The sequence below is a fragment of the Astatotilapia calliptera genome, chromosome 4 (genome assembly GCF_964374335.1).
Source record: "Astatotilapia calliptera chromosome 4, fAstCal68.1, whole genome shotgun sequence".
NCBI classification, from domain to species: domain Eukaryota; kingdom Metazoa; phylum Chordata; class Actinopteri; order Cichliformes; family Cichlidae; genus Astatotilapia; species Astatotilapia calliptera.
The window spans coordinates 16,928,330-16,950,475 of NC_137425.1; the positions used below are offsets into that span (position 1 = coordinate 16,928,330).

The window sequence follows — 22,146 nt, forward strand, 5'->3', positions numbered from 1 at the left end:
CGTTAAAACATGTGACTTTGCAATGACCAAAGTCTTTTTTTTTTCATGTTAAGGTATCACATGTCACCACGGGGCCCATGCGGCTTCCAGTGCGGGAAGTAAAAGCACTTCCTCCTTCCTATCACAGCTGTAGTAGAGAAATCAGCCAGTCTAACAGGAGCGCTGACATTCTTGGCAATGGAGACCCTGAAGGTCGTCCGCCGCTGTTTCTGCTCACTTCCCTGCGCGTCTTAACGGTAACGGCCGATGTCACCGGGTTCAACCAGGAAAACTGTTCAGTTTTTGTGACTAAAAGCGGTCGGAAGTCAGGTCTTGGTAGCACAATGGCTGCGACGTAGCGCAACTTTTTTTTCCTTTTTTTTTTTGGTGGATGATCGACAGCGTTCGTTGGTGCCGCAAACTTTTTACGGACTTGTAGGAAGAAGCTCACGAGACTTGCAACATGAAGAAGCAGTTTAATCGTATGAAGCAACTTGCCAACCAGACTGTTGGAAGGTAGGCTACATAACATTGTTGCAACGTGATGTCATACATTATTGTGTTAGGCCAGCGCTTCTAATTTATGTCTCCCTGTTGTCATCTGGCTGATTTTTATTGTGGGCGGTGTCGGAGGGGCTGACCACGATTTTGTGTGATTAAAAAAATCTGGAGAATTTCTAAAGGTTTAGATTGCAGTGAAATTGTGTCAGAAGCACACAAAGCTTGTCCAGATACCAGAACAATGTTTTGTTTGTTTGTTTGTTTGTTTCAAAAAATACAAGAAGTTTGAAAAGTAGATTTTCCAGATTTGGTTTAAAAGTATGTGGCTGTAACTTTGGGAAAACATTTAAATTTACTAGCATTAAGTAAGTGGATTCAATGGATAAATGGCTACAACAGATTTTTTTAAAATCCTTATTAATAACCTTATAATCAAATGTTCTTTTAGATTGTATAATCTATTGAACATAAAACCAATTTTAGATGAGAACAAACGGCTCTCATCTAATCTGCTGTAACAGTTCATGTACTATCACAGCTATTGCCTTTAATAAATTAATGGCTCAAATGGAGGCAATGAAAGTATGTCTTTCTTTAAATAGAGAAGCCCTGCTTAGGATGCATGTGATACTATCAAAACATACAAACCGCAAACAATAAAACAACAGTGGCAAATATTAATAAAGAGGCATCACTGTAAGGGATGGAGAGACTTAAATATATGCTAAATAGATAAATACAAATATTTCTATTTGCTCTCTATATTGCACTCTTTTAGTGTACTTGAAGGAGGCCTCGATTCTGAATTCACTTTTGTCATCAACACCTATTTAATTAAGTCTGTCAACAGTCCCCCTTGCCCTTCTGTGGACCCAAGAATGACCCCACCTTTTACTGCACTATGTACTCACATGTGCAGGTATATGTTCAGTTACAGGGTAGGATGTGCTCACACGCATGTTACCTGATGGGTGTTGATAGGGCAAACTACGTATACCATCCTTCTTCCTGCGTCTCTGATTCAGTGTCTCCATTTGTTGCTGTATTAATTAACCAGACTGCTGTCGATTAGTTTCCAAGTGATACCCTGCAGGTGCTGGCCTTGGATTCCTTGCATACATGACTCCACATGTTGTTGTGTAAGAGCAGTAAAACTCAACTGAGAAGGCAGGATGACAGCTTGCATACTGAAAGGCAAAATAGTTTGCTTGCCCACACCCACTCTGGATTACTGCTGGGCGAGTTTAACATGCTCGGGTGCCATTAATACCACAGCTTAAGTAAGAGTGGGTGGGAGCTAGAAAATAAACAAAAAAAAAAAAATCACAGAAAGCACTCAAGTTAAATTAAGGTTAAATGTTACACCCCCCCCCCCCCACCCCCCCCCCCCAGTCTTTATGCTACACATGATCACACATCATAATCCATCAAGTGAAGTTATAAAGGTCTAGATTAGATCTCTGTCTCGAGCTCGGGGGTAAAACAAAAAAAGGTTTTCCTGCTAATAAATGCTCCAAATACAATTTGACAGAATTGAAATTAAGCTGGCTGTGAAGATCTAGATCATAAACCAGTAAATCTGTGTCCACCCGCGTGAGAGTTTGTGATGATTTGTGGTTTTCTGTTTGGCCCAGGAAAGGCTGGACACACACACACACACACACAGGTTTTTAGTTTTTGTGGAGTAAGCATTTATGTAGCTGTTGACAGCAGAGGCATGGCAGGGTTCGGGCCGCCATGCAGCCACAAAGTCGTTTTTTATAAAAGAGGAAGCCAGATTTCATTTGCATGTGAATAATAAGAGGAAGCGATTCAATTTAGATGTAGTTGCATTGCGGTAGAAGATGGCAGGGTAGCGTGTTTTTATAGGACATGCTTACACAGTGTCCTTTACCAAAACTGAGTCAGTGAAACATGATATGATCCATCTTTGCGAGCAGCTTTTAAGATTTTGTGTGTTTGTTTTGGTCAGTTTTCCTACAGGTGCATGTTTTACAGTTACAGTTGTCCTTCACCTTTTTTTTTTTTTTTTTTTTTCCAAGGTCCGGCTCCAGCTGTCGGTTTTTTTAAGAACAGTAGCTTCTGGCTAGAGCCAAGCTGCACTCCACTCCAGTTCAATCGATTCTAATTCCGTGTTGATAGGAATCTAAAGATTGCTCATGCAGCTTTTTCCTTCAGAGACAAGCCTGTAAAGCCTAATGTTTAATGACGTCATATGGATCCATGTGGAGGTATTCTAGCTGCATTATGTTAATAAATGGCTTGTTTTCAGTTTCTGTTTACTTAATACATTGGAGTCAGTGACTTGTATCCATTTGTCTATATTCTATTTTAAATCAGTTTCTTCTTTGTTTGGGTAAAACCATTTTATAGCTAGGACATCTGATGCTGACTATGTGGAATAAATTGGCAAGAAAAATGCACACATTTGCGTAAATATCTTTGTGAAGACACTGACTGACCCTCACGCTAATCGTAACATAAATATAACATTAAAACCAGTTCTTCACCCTCAAGCAGGCCTTTAAAGAGATGAGATGTAAGGACTAACCAAAAGGTCCCCACTTTTTCAAAATGTCCTGACTGCATTGGTTTTAAATCTCAGACTGGTCCTCATTAGGATGCTTTGACAAGTACACGTTGAGGTGTGTCCCATCATCCAGACCCTAGAGATATTTAATTAAATGGAAAATGGAGAGGCATATATCAGGTACTTTTTCTGGTCTTATTGAGCACATTCACTCACACAGCTTCATTCTAGAGTCACTGCTTTGCAAGACGGTCCTGGGCATTACCATAGACTAATCTTCCTACACAAGCACAGGGAGAACGTGCAAACTTCTCACAAGAAGGGCTTACTCGGGTTTGAACTCAGGACTCTTCTGCTGTGATCCACTGTAATGCCTCACATTTTAATCTTCCACAGACTCTCGCACTAATATCTGAGAGACTGCATATGGAGTACTGAACAGCATAATTAGCAGCTCAGAGTAAAAGTTGTCTTCAGAATCATTCAAAAAATTACTTATTCATTTTATGCTTTGCAAAGTTTTACCAATGTGAATTGGTCTTATTTGTGATCTGAGCTCGAGACAGCAGACAGCCACCACAAGCAGTTTCGCTAAACAGTGAGAGTATTTCAGGCATGAGTGAGGTAAGCTTGTACTGCATTTTGAGAGTGTAATGTGAAAATCTTATTTTTGTGTCCCACGTCAGTATTGGGTAATAATTCTTGCATGTGAGCGGATTATTTTATCCCCTGCAAGGTGTAAATCTACTGTGTGTTTCTTGGCTGGTGCTGTTAGAGGGTGGGGACAGGCCTTCAGAGATTTGTGCATAAATACACAACATCTGTGTATGTGTTGATGGATTTATTGACGGGGAAACCAATCACTCCTTTGACAATCTCACCAGCTGAGCGAGATGTAAATCAAATGGCTAAAGAACAGTTGCTGATGTTTAAAGGGTTTGGCTTTTTGTCAGCATTTCCTAGAAATGTGGGAGAGCTGTTGTGCCATAATATTTTCCACAGACTCTACGACAGTTCAGCATGTATTTGGTGTGTTTCAGAAATCAACAGGCCACCTGGCAACTTCCTCCTCACTTCATAGAAAAAGGCACACCTTTACGTGTTGCCATAACAAACACGGTGCAGATGACACCTGGGGAAGTGTGTTTTTTAGACCAGGAGGGGGATCAGCATTACATTTATGCATCGATGTTCAACATGGTTGTACAAATCCAGTTCAGTTTTAATTTGTATAGTGCTAATTTACAAAAACAATCCAGTCAAGGTGGTTTTATAGTGCAACGTAAAGACCCTACAATCACACAACCTTCTATGAACAAACTCTTGGTGACAGTGGGAAGGAAGAACTCTCTTTTAACTAGAAGAAACCTCCAGCAGAACCAGGCTCGGGGAGGGGCTGCCATCCACTGCCTGGGGGTACCAATAGTAGCAAATAAGTATATCATTATAACAACTGATTGTAGATTTCAGCTTATTCTGTTCACTTACTGCAGGCATACAGCACAGAGTGCAAACTGCAGACTGGTTGTGCTGGAGATTGTGCTCAACTTTGGTGGTCTGTAGAGTCCCAGAGTTTATTTAGCAATAGAGAGCTGTACACAAAAAGCAATAAATGCACTATACATAAATAAGTACAAGTGCATATAATGTCAGCATCACTAGTCTCATATTTCACCAAAACCACCAGGAGAAAAAGGAGAGGAAAAACCCAAGCTCAGCTGATAACAGGCCAGTCAGGTTAACATGCCTGCAATGACACTGCGTGAAGGAGGTACACCTGTTTTTACTACAGTGAAGCCTGAGGAAAAAATGAAGGCAATGCCGGATAGTCGTAAAATGCAATAATAACTCTCTTGTGCAAGCTTTTCGTGTCTCACCTGTATTGCTGTAGGACACGGGTGTGTTCTGTATGTCCTCAGTCTTTGACCACTGGCCTTTGTTTCTCTTCACAGGGCTGAAAAAACTGAGGTCCTGAGCGATGACCTCCTGCAGGTAAATCTTATCTTCTCTTATTTAAAGGGACTTTACGTCCAATAGTTTTTATTATCTTTAAAAAATTCCATTTGGCAGTCTAATGAGGGGTGGGCAGGTGATAAGCATTTATCCTCAAATGTGAACAATGCTGTTTTTAATGGTGGTAACCGGGTAGAAGAATAATAAATACAAAGTCTAAATGTCATAGAAAGTTTTCTCACATCTGTGGTTTAAGAGACCTATATACTGGTGCAGCTGCTTATTTCAGCAAACTCAAGTTTATGCACATGTACAAAAACACCTTCAGGATGTGACACGACTGAATGCTTTTTTTTTAGTCCATCAGTTAAATGGCTACCAAGCAGAGTTATAATAGTTTTGTATTTTCTTATTAGTTTTTTTTCTAGTTTTCATTTTCATCAGTTTGAAAATGTTTAGTTTTACTTTAATTTTTATTAGTTTTAGTGTTGATCCATAATGTGCTATAGTACTGTAAACATCCAGAGTCTAAATGAACATGTTTTCACATCTAGTTTAAATTTTTAGTTTAGTTATATGTAACTATAGTAACCTTGCTGCCAAGCCTACCTGAAAGTCAATGCAACCTTCTTTATTTAGAAAAAATGTAACAGTGCTTAAATGCAGTGAATTTGTCTGCATGATGTTTCATAGGCAACATTAACTCAACCACTCATTACGCCCAAGCTATGCAGAAAATCATCTCAACACACAAAACGTCAAACCTTGAAACAAATGGGCTACAGCAGCAAACCACACTTGTGTGCCGCTCCTCCTATGAGCTAACTGAAACTGAGGCTCTATCCATCCTGCCTTGTATTAACAGTTCAGGCTCCTGGTGATGGTGTAATGGTGTGGAGGATATTTTCTTGGCACGCTTTGAGTCCCTTAGTAATGTCCATATGCGTAACACCATAGCGTATCCATGTCCTGTTGGCTGCTTCCAGCAGGATAACAGCAGGATAGCTGTGTCACAAAGCTTAAATCATCTAGTTTCTTATACATGACAATGAATTATGCAGTCACCAGATCTCAATTCAATAAAGCACCTTTGGGATGTGGTGAAACAGGAGATTCGCATCATTGATTTACATGTGACAAAACTGTGTGATGCTATCATGTAAATATGGAACAAAATCTCTCAGAAATGTTTCCAGCCCCTAGTTAAACGTATACCATGAAGAATAAATGTCATTCTGAAGGCAGTTTCTTAATATGACTTCACATTTAATTTTCCTCAAATCTGTTAGTCCAGTAAACTCCAGGGCCTCACTGGACTTTATTGTTGAACCCCTATAACAGTTCAGGTTTTGCCCACAGCACACGATAAAATATGTTTACACTGGGACTGGGTATCTGCCACCTATGAAAGATGTCCTGTTCACTGCCTAACCATAGCTTATTTTATGTCTGCATGTAAAACCGGCTTGTATAATTTTCTGGTAGAGTAAAATACGGAAGTTATCAGAAGACTTACAAGCTCCTCGCAAAAGTTCTGTTAAAGCAATCGTGCCTTTGCGCCTTGTTGATGCCAAATCTGTATGCAATCTCGGAGTATAACTGCTGCCATTAAAACTTTACTGGCTAGTCTTTCATTCAGCATTGCCTAGCCAGCTCAAGGGTTTGGCACAGCAGAAGCGCCTTATGGTTTTCCACTCAAGGCAAGCTCTGGCGATTCTCTGTTATCTTGAAATTATACTTGATGTCCACTGTAGCGCTGTGTGGCGGAGGGGGATGGGGAAGCTCTGGCTAGTGAAACTGTGAGATCACTGTTGGGAAAATGGTGTGAATAAATATGACAAACTGAGAGGAATAAATCATGTTCAGGGAAGAAAGCAACTTTTGTGGAAGAAGGTAAAGATGAAGGCTTGATGGGGGAAAAGACTCACCAACCCCCATTCAGTCAAGGAAGTCATAGTTCTATGATAGCAGCTGACCGCTGAACCCCATTCACACAAAGTAGTGCATAAGACGCATTTCTGATTGATCATCAACCTGCGACCTAGGGTGCCCTGTGCACTCATAGAACTCACTTATGATGGAAGATGGTGTTTTTGTTATGGATAAACCATGATTGGCAAAGACATCAAATAACAGAGTGACAGGAGCTTTCTGTTGGGAATTCCTTAAGCTCCGGCTCTCAGTAAGGAATGTAATTGGCAAACGACGAGCATAGTGGAAAACTCATGTCAGAATCTGTTCTTTTTTGCAAATAACGAAGACCTCGTATACACGCAAAGAATCTGTTTTCAGATTTGCTGCCTGTTTAGTCATCTCCATACAGTGTGTAGCTGCTGCACTACTGATTCACATAGCAGTGAATCAGTATCGCCATTGTAATTTAATCACACTGCCTGGAAAAGTTTTATTTTTTTCCCCTCTTTCCAAACATGAACAGAGAGAGAATAAGTTTTCCTTTCCCCCTCCCCACACTCTTCCACAATTGCCTTCCCTGAGAAGTTCAAATTGAAATTTGACTCTATATGACTTCTAGTCTTTTCCATTTTTCCATAGTCGTTTGCATTGGCTAAGGCATTCATCTTGTTTGGACACGTCCTGCTTCAGAGGGGGAGTTGAGGCGGCTGTCAGACTGGATTGTATCTCTGCTGCCTGATCTCACACTAGTGAGCAAGGCTAGAGCTGGACCCATGCCTAAGTACTCAAATTGATATGAGGGCATGATGGACTGATAATTGATAATGTGTAACAAGCAAGTGGCTACCAGTGAAACGGCTGGTGAGGAAAAACAAAACTCAGGAGTCTCTGTAGAGAGTTCTCCAGCCGGTTGTCTTATCTTGGGATAAAAAAAAAACAACTAAATTTTAAACAACTCCTTTACTATTTCATCACAAGCTAAATGCTGGAGGAAAACTGTCTTACCACTTTGTCATATTTCCAGTCTAATGTAAACAAAACCAGTTACTTACAGACACATTTAAAGGACAGACACGTTTTTCTCACATAACTTGTGAGACTACTCCTTTCAGTCAAACATGACACTTTGTTTTGTTTTTGCATTAAAGTCTCAATTCGGCTCAGTCATCGGCCCGTCGAATAGTAAACCGGCCTGCCAACAAGGTCAGCCACAGCGTCACCTGCCAGCCGGCAGTTAACCAGCCATTCAGTCCAATCCAGAAAACATGACTGCATCCTGTGTGACTCACTAAATGTTCCATGTTTTTTTTTTTTTTTTTGTTTTTTTTTTTGTTATGGAAGGTCAGAGGTTGTCAGCTCTCTCTATTCTGATTTCATTGCTGTTTAGGGGGGAAAAGTTGGCAAGTAGACTGTAGGACTGTAAACCTTTGGACAGCAAGTAACTGGAGAGTGGAAGTGCTCATTTCTGTTGTGTTAATTGTCTGTGTGTGGGCTTGTTTCTGCCTATGATCAGGGAGTGTTCCTATCTTTTTTTTTTTTTCTTTTTTTCCCAACTCTTATACTTGGAATCTCTCTGTTTCCTTAATGGTGGCTCTTCCTGATGATCCTACAAGTTTAAACCCTGAGACAAACTTATTAGATTTTGTTACCACACCATTTATTATTTTAATACGGTTCCAGCCCGCACATAGCTTGTCTCTGCTGTATTACCACTATAAAGAGTTAAAGATATGCACATCTCATTTATTTATAAAAAGACTTCAGAGGGCTGTATGAAAACACTTTGTCCCCCTTTGTAATTCCAACAATTCCAACTTTACCACTTGATGACTTAGGCATGCTACTGAAACCTCCATTTAATTCCAATATACTGTGTAAGTCAATTTGCAACCCACCACCATCCTATCTGAATTAATAAATCCCATATCTGCTGTCCTTGATGCCTTTTCTGTGCTGTAGGGAATCTTAGCAACTTCCTCTCATATTCTCTCAGTTCTGATTAGAGATGGACCAATCCAATATTACGTATCGGTATCGGTCCGATACTGACGTAAATTACTGGATCGGATATCGGAGAGAAATAAAAAATGTAATCCAATCCATTAAATATCAAAAAGCACCTCACAAAACTTGCGACATGGCATAACTCGGCTCATAACCGTAGCACGTTGCAGCAGTATGCGTCACGTGATAGAGCGGCTGTGTGTATTTGTAGCCTCTCTAGCAATGTGGCATTTCATCTCCGAGGAAGTTATCCCAGAGAGAAGTAAAGCAAGTGTGTAAGTTCATCTCTGAATGTTTGTAAAGCATTCCCACGTTAAGCTTAACAACCGATATATGGAGGAGTGCCTCTTCTCCCTCCCTCTCCTGCTGCTACTTCAATCATGAAACTGATCAATGATCAGCTGATCGGCTTTTCTGTCGCGAGTCCGTCTCTCTTGTTTGTTTATCGCCCACTTCGCGCCAGAAAAAGGAAACCAGCGGCTTAACAACATCAGCACGTTTAACCTTGATAACCTTGTTAGAATTTATTTAATATTACTTTCTACAGCAGGATCCTTTTCTACGTAGCTCACGGCTGGTAACTGTGCAGGGGCGGATCTAGCAAAGTTTAGCCGAATCTTACACCCAAAGTTTTAATCTGATGTAAAATGTATAGAAGTCCATTACTGTATATAGTAACTATTAAGTCTAATATACCCTAGTAAGCTATAGTACTTTATCCTTTGGGAACGTACGATCTGTGCAGTCTGCAATTCTGTTGAAGAAAGATATTGAATCTATTTAATTATTCTTGAAAAATAATTAATTTCTGTGCATTTTTCCCCCCAACCTGCATCAAATTAAAGTTGATTACGTCAATTAAGCAACATGAGGTGGAGGGTGGGTGGTTCCCTATATTATTATTTTATTTTATTTTTTTCTTTGCTAGGAGTTTTAGAACCCTATTGGTTAGGTTGCTTACTCTTTAAAATACCAGAATAGGAAGGACTGAGTAGGTTTAAGTTTATTAGATTGATCAGTATTGCTGAACTATGAAATATTTTGGGTGCAGTGTATTTTTTGCATACAGGTATAACAGAATAGCTTTAGTGTTTTTTGGGGGTTTTGTTTAACTTGAGTATGAACTTATACAAAAAGCAGCAAGATATTAAAAAACACAGTTTTAGTGATTAAAAAACACACTATATCGGATTCATATCGGTATCGGACATAAAAAAAAAAGTGGTATTCTGCCATCTCTAGTTCTGATCAAGCAAAAGAAAAGTTTGTGGGGTTTTTGTGAAAAAACACTTTGCAGTTTATGACAAAGTATTTTATAGACAAGCTTGTAGAATATCTTGAAGTCTGTCCCCAGTTTATTTTGGTGTGCTCTCACAAAAAAGAAGTCAATAAATAGAACCAAATGCTCTAATAACACTAGTACTGTGATTATCCAGTCTTTTCAGTCCACAATACCGCCCACTTTGCAGTCACTCAGGTCTTTTTCTTCCTTTCTGGCCAAAAGTGTTGGAAGTCTGGATGCAATTGAACTGGAATCAGCTGAATAGTGAGTGAATCAATTGGATCCAGGCAAGGAAGCCAAGTCCAGATGTGGTTTGGCATGCTGCAACAGCTGCAGGAAAGGAGGAGCAGAGTAAAGGGAGGGTGGAGTAAAGCTGTACGAGTGTATGGGAGAGACTCAAACAGGGCAAGGAGATCAGTGAATTTGGGAGGATGAAAACGAAGGAAGAAGATGGGATCAGACAGCAAATGAGCAGCTCTCAGATCTAGCGCTGCAGTTAAATGTTTATACTGAAACAGGAAGAGGAAGTGGATACTTATGGCAGACCATGTTGGTGATTATGCAAGCTTCAGCAGATTATTTTTTTTTACTTCACATAACTGCTGATCATTTACAGAGTAAATTCTCTCTATAATTGCCATCTTTAGCAGACTTTTCAAACCCACATCTGGAAGAGTCAGGAACTTAAAAACTCAGCAGAGCACAGTAATTCTCACAACGTCACTATAGGTACCTGAAACTCTGCACTGGTGGTGCATTGAGGACAGTCTGACAGAGAGTTATTGGGCCAGTTATCTATACCAAGATTTGTAAAGTTCTCCTTTTATGTTTGTTAATCACTAATAATAGTAATTGTAATAGTAACTGTAATAATAAAATTGTATCCACTACAAGTTTCTAAGCAGATTTTCCAGAAAATGTATTGAATGCAAATGTGTATTTGTCTGTGGGAGATTTACGTCCTAACCTCTACACGGGGGATACCAAGGCGTTCCCAAGCCAACCGAGAGATGTAATCTCTCCGCTGTGTCCTGGTTCTTCCCAGATGCCTGAACTACTTTAGCTGTCTCCTTTTCTACTCTGAACTTCTCACCTCATCTATAAAGCTTTATTTAGACTTCTGTGGGAAATTTGCGTCCTAACTTGTGTAGTAACAAAAAACTCCTTTTATCCCCACACGGCAACATTCCACGCAACCCAAGTGTTTTGTGGAGTGTGTCGAGCCGATGCGTAGTCACAGTTCTCGGGATGGGCACATAAGGTTACTTAGAAGGTTGTGGCGTAGGGCTAAAATGGGGTTCTGGTTGTGGTGTAAGTTTCGACATAGATCTGGTGCAGAAATATAATTCGCAAGTTGGAGTGAGCCCGGCCACCCTTCAGTGGAAACTCATTTCCGCCACTTGTATCCACAATCAAGTAAGATTCTTGGTCATTTCCCAGAGTATGTGACAATAGGTGAAGGTGTGAACATTGATCGATCAATAAATCAGCTGGGACTCTCTCTTCACCACAACAGACAGGTACGGCATCTGTATCACTGCAACTGAACAAGTCTTAACAAGACCCCAAGATAAATAAACTCCTCCACTTGGAGCGATCACTCTATCCTTTGCCAGCTGAGAACCAACAGACTTGGAGGCGCTAATTTGCATCCCATCTGGTTCACACTCGATCACAGGCCGCCCCATTTTTAGACTCGAGGTCATCGCTCAGTAACGCTGACAAGACCAAAACCAAATACTAATAGGAAAAAGGCACAAGAAAATATACAGCATAAGAAAATATACAGCATAAGAAAATCTAGCGTATCATATTTGGGTCTTGCCACGCCCAAATACAACTTCAAAAGTGTATTTTTTTTGTAAGGTCTTCACCAAGTGACCTGACAGCCTCGATACCCGCAAACCACAGTCTCCATCAGCCCATCGATATAAAGTGTCTGGCTACAGAGGAACTCTCAACCTGATTTGTGGGACATGATAGTTTTTTCTTGGTGACTCAGTTACCAAAGGCCACAGTCCCACCCTGGTGCTGGAAAAATGAAGCAATAAAATACAAGATTACTGTCAACTCAAAGTGTAAATATGTGTTGGTTATCCTGCTATGTTCTTTGTAGTTGCAGATCACTGTTGTCTTAATTTTCAGCATTTTTATCCAAATGTTGCACATGCTGTCGTATTTGGTGATTGTGTTTTTCTTGGCTCACTTGTGTCCTGTGCACTCAGGGCCACCGTAGAGAAAATTAGTCAAATCAGTTGGGAGCAGACAGCAAACGAGGGCAGAATGTGGAATTGTTGTTGCTGGCTTCAAGCCTCTTAAAATTAAACCGTTTTGTCAAGCTACAAAACGTATAGCATGCTATAGGGGGTCATGGAAATGTGAGTGAAAGAGAAACAAAGACATCGAAAACCACTGGGAAAGTGTGCTTGATGCCCTCCATTACCAGTAGCTCAGGCCTGCAGTTAGACTGATGCATCTGCTTTCTTTGATAGCATCTCTCGCTTCCTGTTGTCGGTAAAGACTTGCTCTTGACTCTGATTCCTTCCATCTGGCTGTCAGAGCTGCACGCCATGTAACAGAATTGGACAAACAACCTACAACTGCCGTCATATTTCAAAAACACTAGCAGGGTGGGAAATATGCGAGATGAATGTGTGCATGTGCAGCATCTGTATTTTGATTTGTAGCCCTCACCTGTGTTGTTTCTGCTGAACAGGAAGGTTAAACGGTCCATTACACTTATTTCCTTCATCCTTGTTTAAATCAGTTAGCTGATCTCTTCCACGGTAGACCTGTTTTGCTTGTTCTAATTTGATAACACTGCATTTTATCTTTTGTTTTTTGTTTTTTTTTCTTCTTTTTTTTTGTGTGTGCCCACAGATCGAGAGGCGGCTGGAGCTGGTTCGTTTGGTGTCTCACAACACGCACAAGAGGCTGGTTTCCTGTCTGCAAGGTCAGCTGGGCACAGACACAGAGAAGAGACATGTAAGAGGCACCTTTTCTTTTTTTTTTCTCTGTCAGATTCATTCCATCATTTAGCTTTTTCATTTTCACTTTTTCATCCCATCATGTTAGCAACATGCCACACTTTGGATATGGCTTCATTTACAAGAGCATAATTAGGATGAATCACTGTGACAGCCATCCTGAACTAGGGCCCTGCTATCATGTGTTTTTCTTATGTAACACATAGATATGACAGAGACTCTCCTTCCAGCTTCACTATCACCATTTAGCAGACCCAGCCCAAAGGCCAATAAAACTGACGCAACTCTGAAGGAATCCCTGTTACGTTGTCATACTTTGATTACTTTTCTAAATTAAGTCATCTTGATGGTGCAGTGTTTGGCACTCCTGCAGGCAAAGTGAAATTAACAGATAAGCCAACGTGGTTGGATCAGTTGTCCTTAAACTGTTGGGTAGAGCCACAGCAGGCAGGGTATAGATAATGAAGGGGAGAAAAAAAATGAGCTGAAGCTAAGCTGAATTGGGGAGGGGGTTGTCTACATGTTTCCTTGATGCTGTAAGACCTGCCTTTATATCCCCCTTTTCGCAAATTCATATTTAAGTTAAATATATGACGTATTTGGTATTTTGGTGTTTGTGCAACTAATTTGAGTCTGATCCAAATCAGAAAAGAAAACATGTCAATGAAGTGAACGTTATTAAGTAGACTGAGCTGCTTTCTTTCATTCTTTCATTCATTCATTCTTTCATTCATTCATTCATTCAGAAAAAGCTGCCCTTGACCGGGCTGTCCCAGACCATGCAGGAGGGCGGCAGTCAGCTTGGAGAAGAGAGTATGATTGGGTGAGTTTCCATCGAAAGACCAGTTTCAGCATCGTTTAAGTTGAAAATATCACCTTTAAATGGGAAAAATTGGTGAACAAGTAAGTGTTTATCAAGATCAGTGTAAAAGTATTTAAATAAAAATGGGATGTGGGATCTAGCTGAAGCTCTTTACATATGTTTTACTCGCTGTGAGGAAAAGTAGTGATAACTGGGATATTTGCATATATGTCTCTGTGCACGTGAACAGCAAGATGATGGATGTGTGTGGCGAAGCCGAGGGCAAGTTGGCTTTTGAGCTGCTGCAGCATGAAATGCAGATGGAGAAAGACATTCTGGATCCTCTCAACCAGCTGGCAGAGGTAAAAGCTCATGCATACAACCATTGATTGGCTTCTTCCTTTTAATCCCTTTAAAATCATGCGCTATATTTTAAAAACAAAGACCCAGCAGCAGAGACATCAAGCTGAACTTTGTGTTTGTACCAAATTCAACGATGCCTTTAGCACTGTTTTGGGTTCATTGCTATTCTGTATCTTTAAAATTGACACAAGGTTCTCACAGGAAAATTGCTCAAAAGTGCTCATTATACCTTTTGCAGTGCATGTGTAGTCATGTCGTTCTCATGGTTCCTCTTGTTTCTCTCACAGGTAGAGATTCCCAACATACTGAAACAGAGAAAGCAGCTTGCTAAGCTGGTTCTCGATTATGACTCTGCTAAAACACGGTACATTTCCACACAGCCTGATAACAATTTTTTAAAATTGTTTTTTAATTAATAGTATGGCTCCAATCTTTCAAATGTTTCCACTAACATGGTTACTTAAATAATCCTTTGTTCTGCAGGTGGTTACAGGCGACCAAGTCCACCAATCCAGCCATGGCAGCTAAAGTTGACTCGCTCAAAGACGAGATGGATGAGGCACTCAATAAAGTAGAAATATGCAAGGTAGATTTCATGTCGACTCTTTCCCATGAGCCTTGCTGCATAAGGTTAGGATCATATTTGATGAACTGGCTGAACAAAGAAGGCTTTATAAGGGGGACTAAATCAGGACACTGATGCTATGCACATTTTTGGACCGAGTAATTAAAGCTCATAGCTTTGTCATATCCATGTCTTCGTGAACAGTTTCTCATTGTTTACCATACACGTCATTCTTTTGTCATTTCATGCAGGACCAGCTCTCTGCAGACTTGTACAACTTTGCTTCTAAAGAGGGAGACTATGCACGCTATTATGTGATGGTGAGTGCACCTCAGTTTACTGGTAATGGAAATGCAAATATGGAACGTTCCACTGTAACAGTTACTAGGCGATGTGTGATAACCAAGTACTATATTCACATTAGATTTGGTGTATGTGATTTTGTGTGTGTGTTTCTGTATAACAGTTATTAGAGACCCAGGCAGAGTACCACAGGAGGTCTCTGGCAGCTCTGGAAGTAGTTATACCCACCATCCAGACACAGCAAGGTGAACAATAAGACACAAAACAGATTATTAAACATGTAAATAACATAAACACTTAAACTTTGCTTCTTCTTTTTGTTGCTGATCTGCTGGTTTAGGGTTAGAGAAATAAAGAGTGGCTTGTGATCCTGCTTAACAGTTCTCACAAAGGACTTCACATTATAATTGTTTATTTTGTGGTCCCTTAGCAGGGTGTGCTGTTATAAATTTTGCAGGTTTTCTGTCTTATTGGCTGGTATATATCACAGACGACGTGTGTGTGTGTGTGTGTGTGTGTGTGTGTGTGGGGGGGGGGGGGGGCAAACTGTTGAATTTGTTTATGACAAGAAGCTTTTATCTCATTTGCGAAGTGCACTGCTTATTGCAACATAGTGAAACGACTCACTACAATTACATCGTCACATTAGAGGGTTTTTTGGGGTTGTTTTTTTAAGTGTGTTTATATGAACCTTAGAATCAGCTTTCTGATGTAATCTGATTATAGATTTATTTGTTTGGCCCAGATTTATCCAGATGAAAGCCAGGATAACTGGATTTCAAGTTGGCTTTTTACATGTTTTCATGCACATGACAAAAGAGCAATCGTATCACACAAACATACCTGCAAAGACTTCATTTAAAAGTCTAAATAAAGAATGTGGTATTTCTGTTGTCAGCTGTAGAACTATATAAAAATTGTTGAAAGCCATGAAGTTAACTGCAGACAGTTAGTGAAACGAGTGCCAACGCAGAACATTGCCGATGCTTGTCTCACCTAGACTCCTGGATAGAGAAGCCGGCATTTGGCACGGCGCTGGAGGAGCATCTGAAAAGGACCAACCGTGAGATCGCTCTGCCGATTGAGGCCTGCGTCATGATGCTGCTTGAGACCGGCATGAAGGAGGAGGTACGGATGGAGAGATGGAAGAAGAAAATTGGAGACTTTGCTAAAGTAGGGCAAAGTTGAGGGTTAATTGACCAGAATTTGGATTAAATTTGTACCCATAAACCTCCTGTGTGTTTGAACTGGAAGGACATGTGGGTCATGTGGACTGCGTTTTAAAAATGATGGCATGTAAAGTCTGGAAACATCTGCAGCCAACTTGAGGTTAGCCAGTCTTTGTCCTGTGGGAATAAAACCTCTGTGTGTGCGCACACACAGGCATCTGTTACCCATTAGTATGATCGCTGTTGCACTCTTGAAATGAAACGGTATCACTAGACTCCCCATGAAGTACGATTCAAGACATTTCTAAATGGAAACAAACCTCTTCTTGCTGTGCATCCGTCTGGTGCTCATCCTGAAAGAGTCACATCTCTGTTGGTAGCAAAAGCATTTCTCTTTACTTTTGCAGACATTCAGTACTCGATTGCATTACTTCTTCTTTTGTGTTACCAACCCAGACTCACTTCTTTAATTTTAGGAGAGAAACAGCCTCCTGTAACCAGGCACTGCTGTGACCTTGCTCTCCCTTATTTTCTTTTCAGGGTCTATTTAGAATTGCTGCTGGAGCTTCAAAATTGAAAAAGTTGAAAGCAGCGCTGGACTGCTCCACCTCACAGCTCGAGGGCTTCTACTCTGATCCCCATGCCGTGGCTGGTACTACTTCTACAAATCCACAGAAAGTAAAAACATCAGCTCCAGGTCTTTGTCTCATGGCATATATTTTGTTTTTGATACACAGGAGCTCTCAAGTCCTACCTCAGGGAACTTCCTGAACCTCTAATGACATTTAGCCTTTATGATGAGTGGATACAGGCCTCCAAGTAAGACACTGCACACAAAGACACGACTCCTGTAATGTCCTGTAAAACACTTGTGCAGCACTAATAAACTTTAGATACATGTGAAGTATGTTTGCAGTAAATGTTGTTAATGTTTCAGTACCTTAGACTCTGACAAAAGACTTCAGGCCTTGTGGGTGACATGTGACCATTTGCCAAAGGCCCACAAAGCCAACTTCAGGTACTCTATATTACTCTCTTTTAATTACTATCATTTATGCCAGCCTTATTATTATTATTTTTAAAATAACGCTGTTTTTTTTGGTTTGTTTTTTAAATGTAACCTTTTTTGTACATGTTTATTCATGTGAGGAATTCACCAGATTTTGAGCCATCCCTCATTTCTTTATATATTGCCAGAAAAATGGAAAATTGGAGCTGTAATTAGCAAAAGATAAAGATATCATCATTATTCTTGAACAGTTCAGTCTGTGCTCTCTGAGAGTTCTTTTTTTTGCCATTAAGTAGTCTTCAGGAATACTTCTTGAAGGACATTCAAAGCTCTTCTTTTGATGCTGGCTGCCTTTTGTTCTGTTCTGTCAACATGATGTCTGTGTTGAGGTCCAGGCTCTGGAGAGATCAGTCCATAGTTACACTGTGTTTGTTCTATCCAGGTGTGGTTTTCCTGCATTGGCAGCAGGTTTGAGATGATTGTTATACGGAAAAATGAAGCCGTTGGCATTTGGGCACTTTTCAGATGGTATTGCATGTTGGATCAAATCTGACAGTGCTTTTTTTTTTTTGTTTTTTGTATTCATAATTCAATTTTGGCAAGATCTCAAACACCACAGGCTAAAATGCGGGGCCCCAAACCACAACAGATTTTGCAGTGGATTTTTAAGTGAATTTCTTGTATAATTTGGCATACCTCCACATATTCCTCCAGTTTGCCTTCTTTAAGCTTCTTGAAACCCACCCCACTTCCACTGAGACCATTTCTGATGAGACTTTAATGGACAGAAGGTGAATCAAATGAATGGGACAGATGCATCACTCAGATGCTGCATCAGGTCTAAAAACTCTGCTGGATTTTTTTTTTAAGTAAATAGCTCTTTGAGAATCATCTTTTTGGTTAAACAATGGGAATAAATTGCCTTTTCAAAAGGCTGCTGGTAACAAATTGGCTCTACAGTTACAGCTTCTTTGTTAGGTGCAAACACAAAAGTGGTTGTTTCTGTGAGTTAAACACCTTCTTTATTTCCCCTTTTTTCTATGTCAGACTGGTTCAGGAGTCAGAGTTAAGTGGTTTAATACGCTTAACAAAAAAATGAGTGGAAAAAATCGCAACATTAATTTAAAAAATGACAAGAACATCTGGCTCCTTGAGAGCAAAATACTTAGAAATGAGGGTTGGCTCAAGACTTTTGCACAGCACTGTAGATGGAAAAATAGGTGTGTATTTCACCACTGTACCAGATGTTACTTTGATGCTCTAGTAAACCAGTTTACTGGTTGAGCCTCTCAGGCCACATTCACAGCAAGGCCGTAACTTTCTCGAGGAGTCAGAAACCCACTAGGTTGGGGACAGTGTATGATTAAAGGTGGGAAAAATATTTTGGAGATATTTTTGTTTTTTAAGGCAGTTTGTGTCTCCGTTGCAGGTATCTGGTGAAGTTCTTGGCTAAACTGGCTCAGGACAGTGATGTTAATAAAATGACTCCCAGCAACATCGCAATAGTCCTGGGGCCTAACCTGCTGTGGTCGAAGACCGAAGGGTGAGCATGTCGTGGACGGTTCACCTCACTTTTATGTCATCATTCTGAAATGCAAAGCGCGTCGTTCTCTTAGGCTGACTGACCTTCCTCCCGTTCTTATCTCCGTCTCTGTGCTCGTACTCAGGACGCTGGCAGAGATGGCAGCAGCTACATCTGTGCATGTACTTGCCATCATTGAGCCTATTATCCAACACGCTGACTGGTTCTTCCCTGAAGGTGAAACACTGTTGTTGTATTTGCAATAATTCTCCTTCTCTCTGTCTGTTGTCTGCTGTTTGGCGTGCTTATTCTCGATGATATAATCTACCTGAACCTTTGCAGCGTGTGGTAAAGCGTCCGTTGAGTGCTGCTGCAAAAGATAACATTTGCATAAATTTCCATTGTTGATTTGTGGAGTTTGCCAGCACTTAGTTTTCATGCAACAATGTTAACGCGCAGGCTCATCCTCTGTGGGTTGACAGTGGGTACTTTGAAAAATGTTGAAGCTCATTAAATTGATGAATAGTAGCTGAAACTGTTTCTCTCCACATTAGCCAGCAAGGCTAAGAGTCTGTAGCCATGCTAGTGGCTCTGTAGGATGTGGCTGAAGCTCAGAGCACATTGTTAACCAAATTCTAAAATTAGCATGCTTGTGCTGATTTTGCGATGATAATTTTACCCAGTTCACTATCAAAGCTCAGCTTTAAGTTGTTATGATGATGAAATCCACAACTATTATTCAGTTGTGGTTTCTATAATGAATTTACTCTGTAACAGCTGAGCAGAGGGTGCATTTTTAAAATAACTTTACTGAGCCTTAAAGAAAAGGATGCAGAGTCTGTAGGTATCTGCTAGTCCTCAATTTTGCTAACTTGAGTGACTAATCTGGACCTTTTGACTCTAGTTTTGAGTATTTTTAATTAAATTATCTGGAGAAAAAAGGCTTATTGTGTGTTACTCTAGTTTCAGTGAGGGAAATTGTAGTATTCTGTTTGTGTGTTGGTTGGCACTTATTAGCTGGTAGGTGTATAAGTTATACACCTGTACGGTCTCCTAGAGTCAGCTGATTATAGCACACTCTACCGTCTCTTGAAAATATCATGGCTCCAAGTGGCCAGTGAGTGATGTCACAGAGGCTTTGTGCATCTTTTGTATACAGTCTTCTTGCAAGCTGTAGGTCATTTTTAATTTGCTTAATTTGCTTCTGTCCTCCAGAGGTGGACTTCAACGTGTCAGGCATGTTCTCCTTGCCCAGCCATCCACCCACCCCGGACCCCGAACCTATCCTGGACAGGAAACGCCCCGGCAGCATGGGGCAGGACGGGGACAGTCACACCCCTCGTAAAGACAGGTACCTGTCTCGTCCCAACCTCAGCCTCAGCCTGCCCCTCACCCTGCCGTCCCGTCCCAAGACACTGAGCAGGCAGGAGTCGAGGGGCCCAGCGGTGTCGGCCCTTTATGTCGTGGCCAACGAGTCCATCACGGTCACTGAAACGCCCACTGAAGATCTGCCCAGTCCAGACTTCAAGGCTGTGCCGCAGTCTAACGTAGATCCCACGAATCCAGTTACTAATAAGTGAAATAAGGGAAATGATGCTTTGTGTGATTTGTGCACTACATTTGTTGTGTTTTAAGCTAATCAGTTATATTTTGCTGAGATTCGTCCGTAACATGACCATAACATTTATGAAACACAAAGCCTTTTTAATAATGTTTGGGAATCCATTTATGTCTCAAGTTTTTATTTCTCTTGTGTTACTGTTGTGTACTCTTGTGTTATCTCCTTAATTTCCAATTAAAGCTTAGGTTGCACTGTAGGTTGCTGGTTTTATGTTTTGCGTGGGCTTGCATTTTTGTCATCTTTTTTTTTTTTTTCCTCTATTTCACCTGTCGCCGCATTAATGTTGCAGTTCAAAGTTGTTCTATTTTAAAGGTCACTCATGTGGTTTTATGTCCTCTTTGGGTTCTTCTTTCTGAACCGGTTTCGTTCCACTCAGGAAGTGGCGTCTCTTTCTGTCTCGACATCACAACATCTCTCACTGCTCTCGCTGGGTTCTTTCGAGGGGGTTTTTGTTTTTGTTTGTCGTTTTTGTTTACTTCTGTCTCTGAGTCTCTTGCTCCTTCACTCTTGTCTGATGGCCTGTGGTTTGCCCTCCTGAACACTCTCCCCTCTCCCCCCCTCCCTAGCCCTGTTAACAAACAGCCGGAGCCCGCTCCTCGCAGAACCAGCGTCTTAAATAGAAAGCAGTCACCACTAACCTCACCCACCTTCCAACCCCCATTACCCCCTCTGGAAGCCGGGACTCCTACACAGCTCGAACCCCATCCTCCTCCTCCTCCTTCAGAGGCTGAGCAGCCTGGCTTGAGTGTTGCTGGCGGTGGTGGTGGTGGTGGTGGTCTGGTTGGTGGGGTCCAGGTAGCCACAGTGCAACATCAGGTTGTAACCCAGCTCAGCACAGAGGAGAGCAGGTAAGGAGTGAGCTGAGGTAGCACCGGTACTCCACTGCAGCCAATCATCCGATCCGGAGCTCGCCACCCTTTGTTTGCCATGTATTTGATTAATTTGATTTACTGGACGTCACAAAAAAATCATGAGCATAAAAATGTCTATAATGTCTGCAAGTATTAAATCTGCTTCATTAATTAATAATGTAAATAAATGAAAAACACTGTTATGCTTTGCACAACTTTCCCCCTGCCCTCTGTTTGTGATGATCAACAGAACTCTCGGTTTCTGTTTATAAAGAGAAGCTGTCTTTCCTTCCTGTCTGCTCGTCTGTTTGGTGGTTTAACAACTTTGAAGCTTTGAAGACTTTGTTTTTATGCATGTGTCTCATTACTGAACACTTGTTCCGTCCGCTGAATGGACTTCTTTCATGATTTTTGCATCCCGTGCTTTCTTCGTGCGTTTATCGATCCTTTTGAGTCATTCTTTCTGTAATAACCTAATCAAGTATAATTATTCTTTGAATGGAAAGGTGTGCAGTTGGTTTTATGCATGAGCACTGGTGCCGCACTTGATCCTTGAATGTTAAGGGTGTATGACACGGAAATGGATTAATAATTGGAACTGTGGTGTTTTCACAGCCCGGCCCGTGAGCACATGTCCACCCCGCCTCCGCAGAGGAATGGTTCAGCGGTCCATCTTGCTGTAGGAACCCCACACCCTCAGGGAAGCTCCAAAGGGCCTAGTCCACACATGGTCCGCAGAGGTGAGGAAATCTAAATCTGTTATTTTAGTGGTTTAATATAGCAAATGAGAT

At 41.0% G+C, this 22,146-nt stretch overlaps 1 protein-coding gene across 7 annotated transcripts in view; it reads left to right on the forward strand.

Moving 5' to 3' along the window:
• Nucleotides 1-22,146, forward strand: part of arhgap17b (Rho GTPase activating protein 17b) — a 25,311-nt gene continuing 3,165 nt past the window's right edge. For 3 of the 7 annotated variants that reach the window (XM_026165083.2, XM_026165084.2, XM_026165082.2), the window contains exons 1-18: nucleotides 2-495; nucleotides 4,963-5,002; nucleotides 13,044-13,148; nucleotides 13,897-13,973; nucleotides 14,203-14,314; nucleotides 14,603-14,679; nucleotides 14,799-14,901; nucleotides 15,132-15,200; nucleotides 15,347-15,428; nucleotides 16,184-16,311; nucleotides 16,893-17,004; nucleotides 17,090-17,171; nucleotides 17,290-17,370; nucleotides 18,791-18,904; nucleotides 19,029-19,120; nucleotides 20,099-20,234; nucleotides 21,071-21,352; nucleotides 21,971-22,095. In XM_026165083.2, the coding sequence (XP_026020868.2) occupies nucleotides 443-495; nucleotides 4,963-5,002; nucleotides 13,044-13,148; nucleotides 13,897-13,973; nucleotides 14,203-14,314; nucleotides 14,603-14,679; nucleotides 14,799-14,901; nucleotides 15,132-15,200; nucleotides 15,347-15,428; nucleotides 16,184-16,311; nucleotides 16,893-17,004; nucleotides 17,090-17,171; nucleotides 17,290-17,370; nucleotides 18,791-18,904; nucleotides 19,029-19,120; nucleotides 20,099-20,234; nucleotides 21,071-21,352; nucleotides 21,971-22,095 (1,870 nt within the window). In that variant the 5' untranslated portion in view covers nucleotides 2-442. Of the gene's footprint in view, nucleotides 496-4,962; nucleotides 5,003-13,043; nucleotides 13,149-13,896; nucleotides 13,974-14,202; nucleotides 14,315-14,602; nucleotides 14,680-14,798; nucleotides 14,902-15,131; nucleotides 15,201-15,346; nucleotides 15,429-16,183; nucleotides 16,312-16,892; nucleotides 17,005-17,089; nucleotides 17,172-17,289; nucleotides 17,371-18,790; nucleotides 18,905-19,028; nucleotides 19,121-20,098; nucleotides 20,235-21,070; nucleotides 21,353-21,970; nucleotides 22,096-22,146 lie in introns of all 7 variants that reach the window. The other 4 variants (XM_026165081.2, XM_080300325.1, XM_080300326.1 and 1 more) reach the window with 4 other exon arrangements.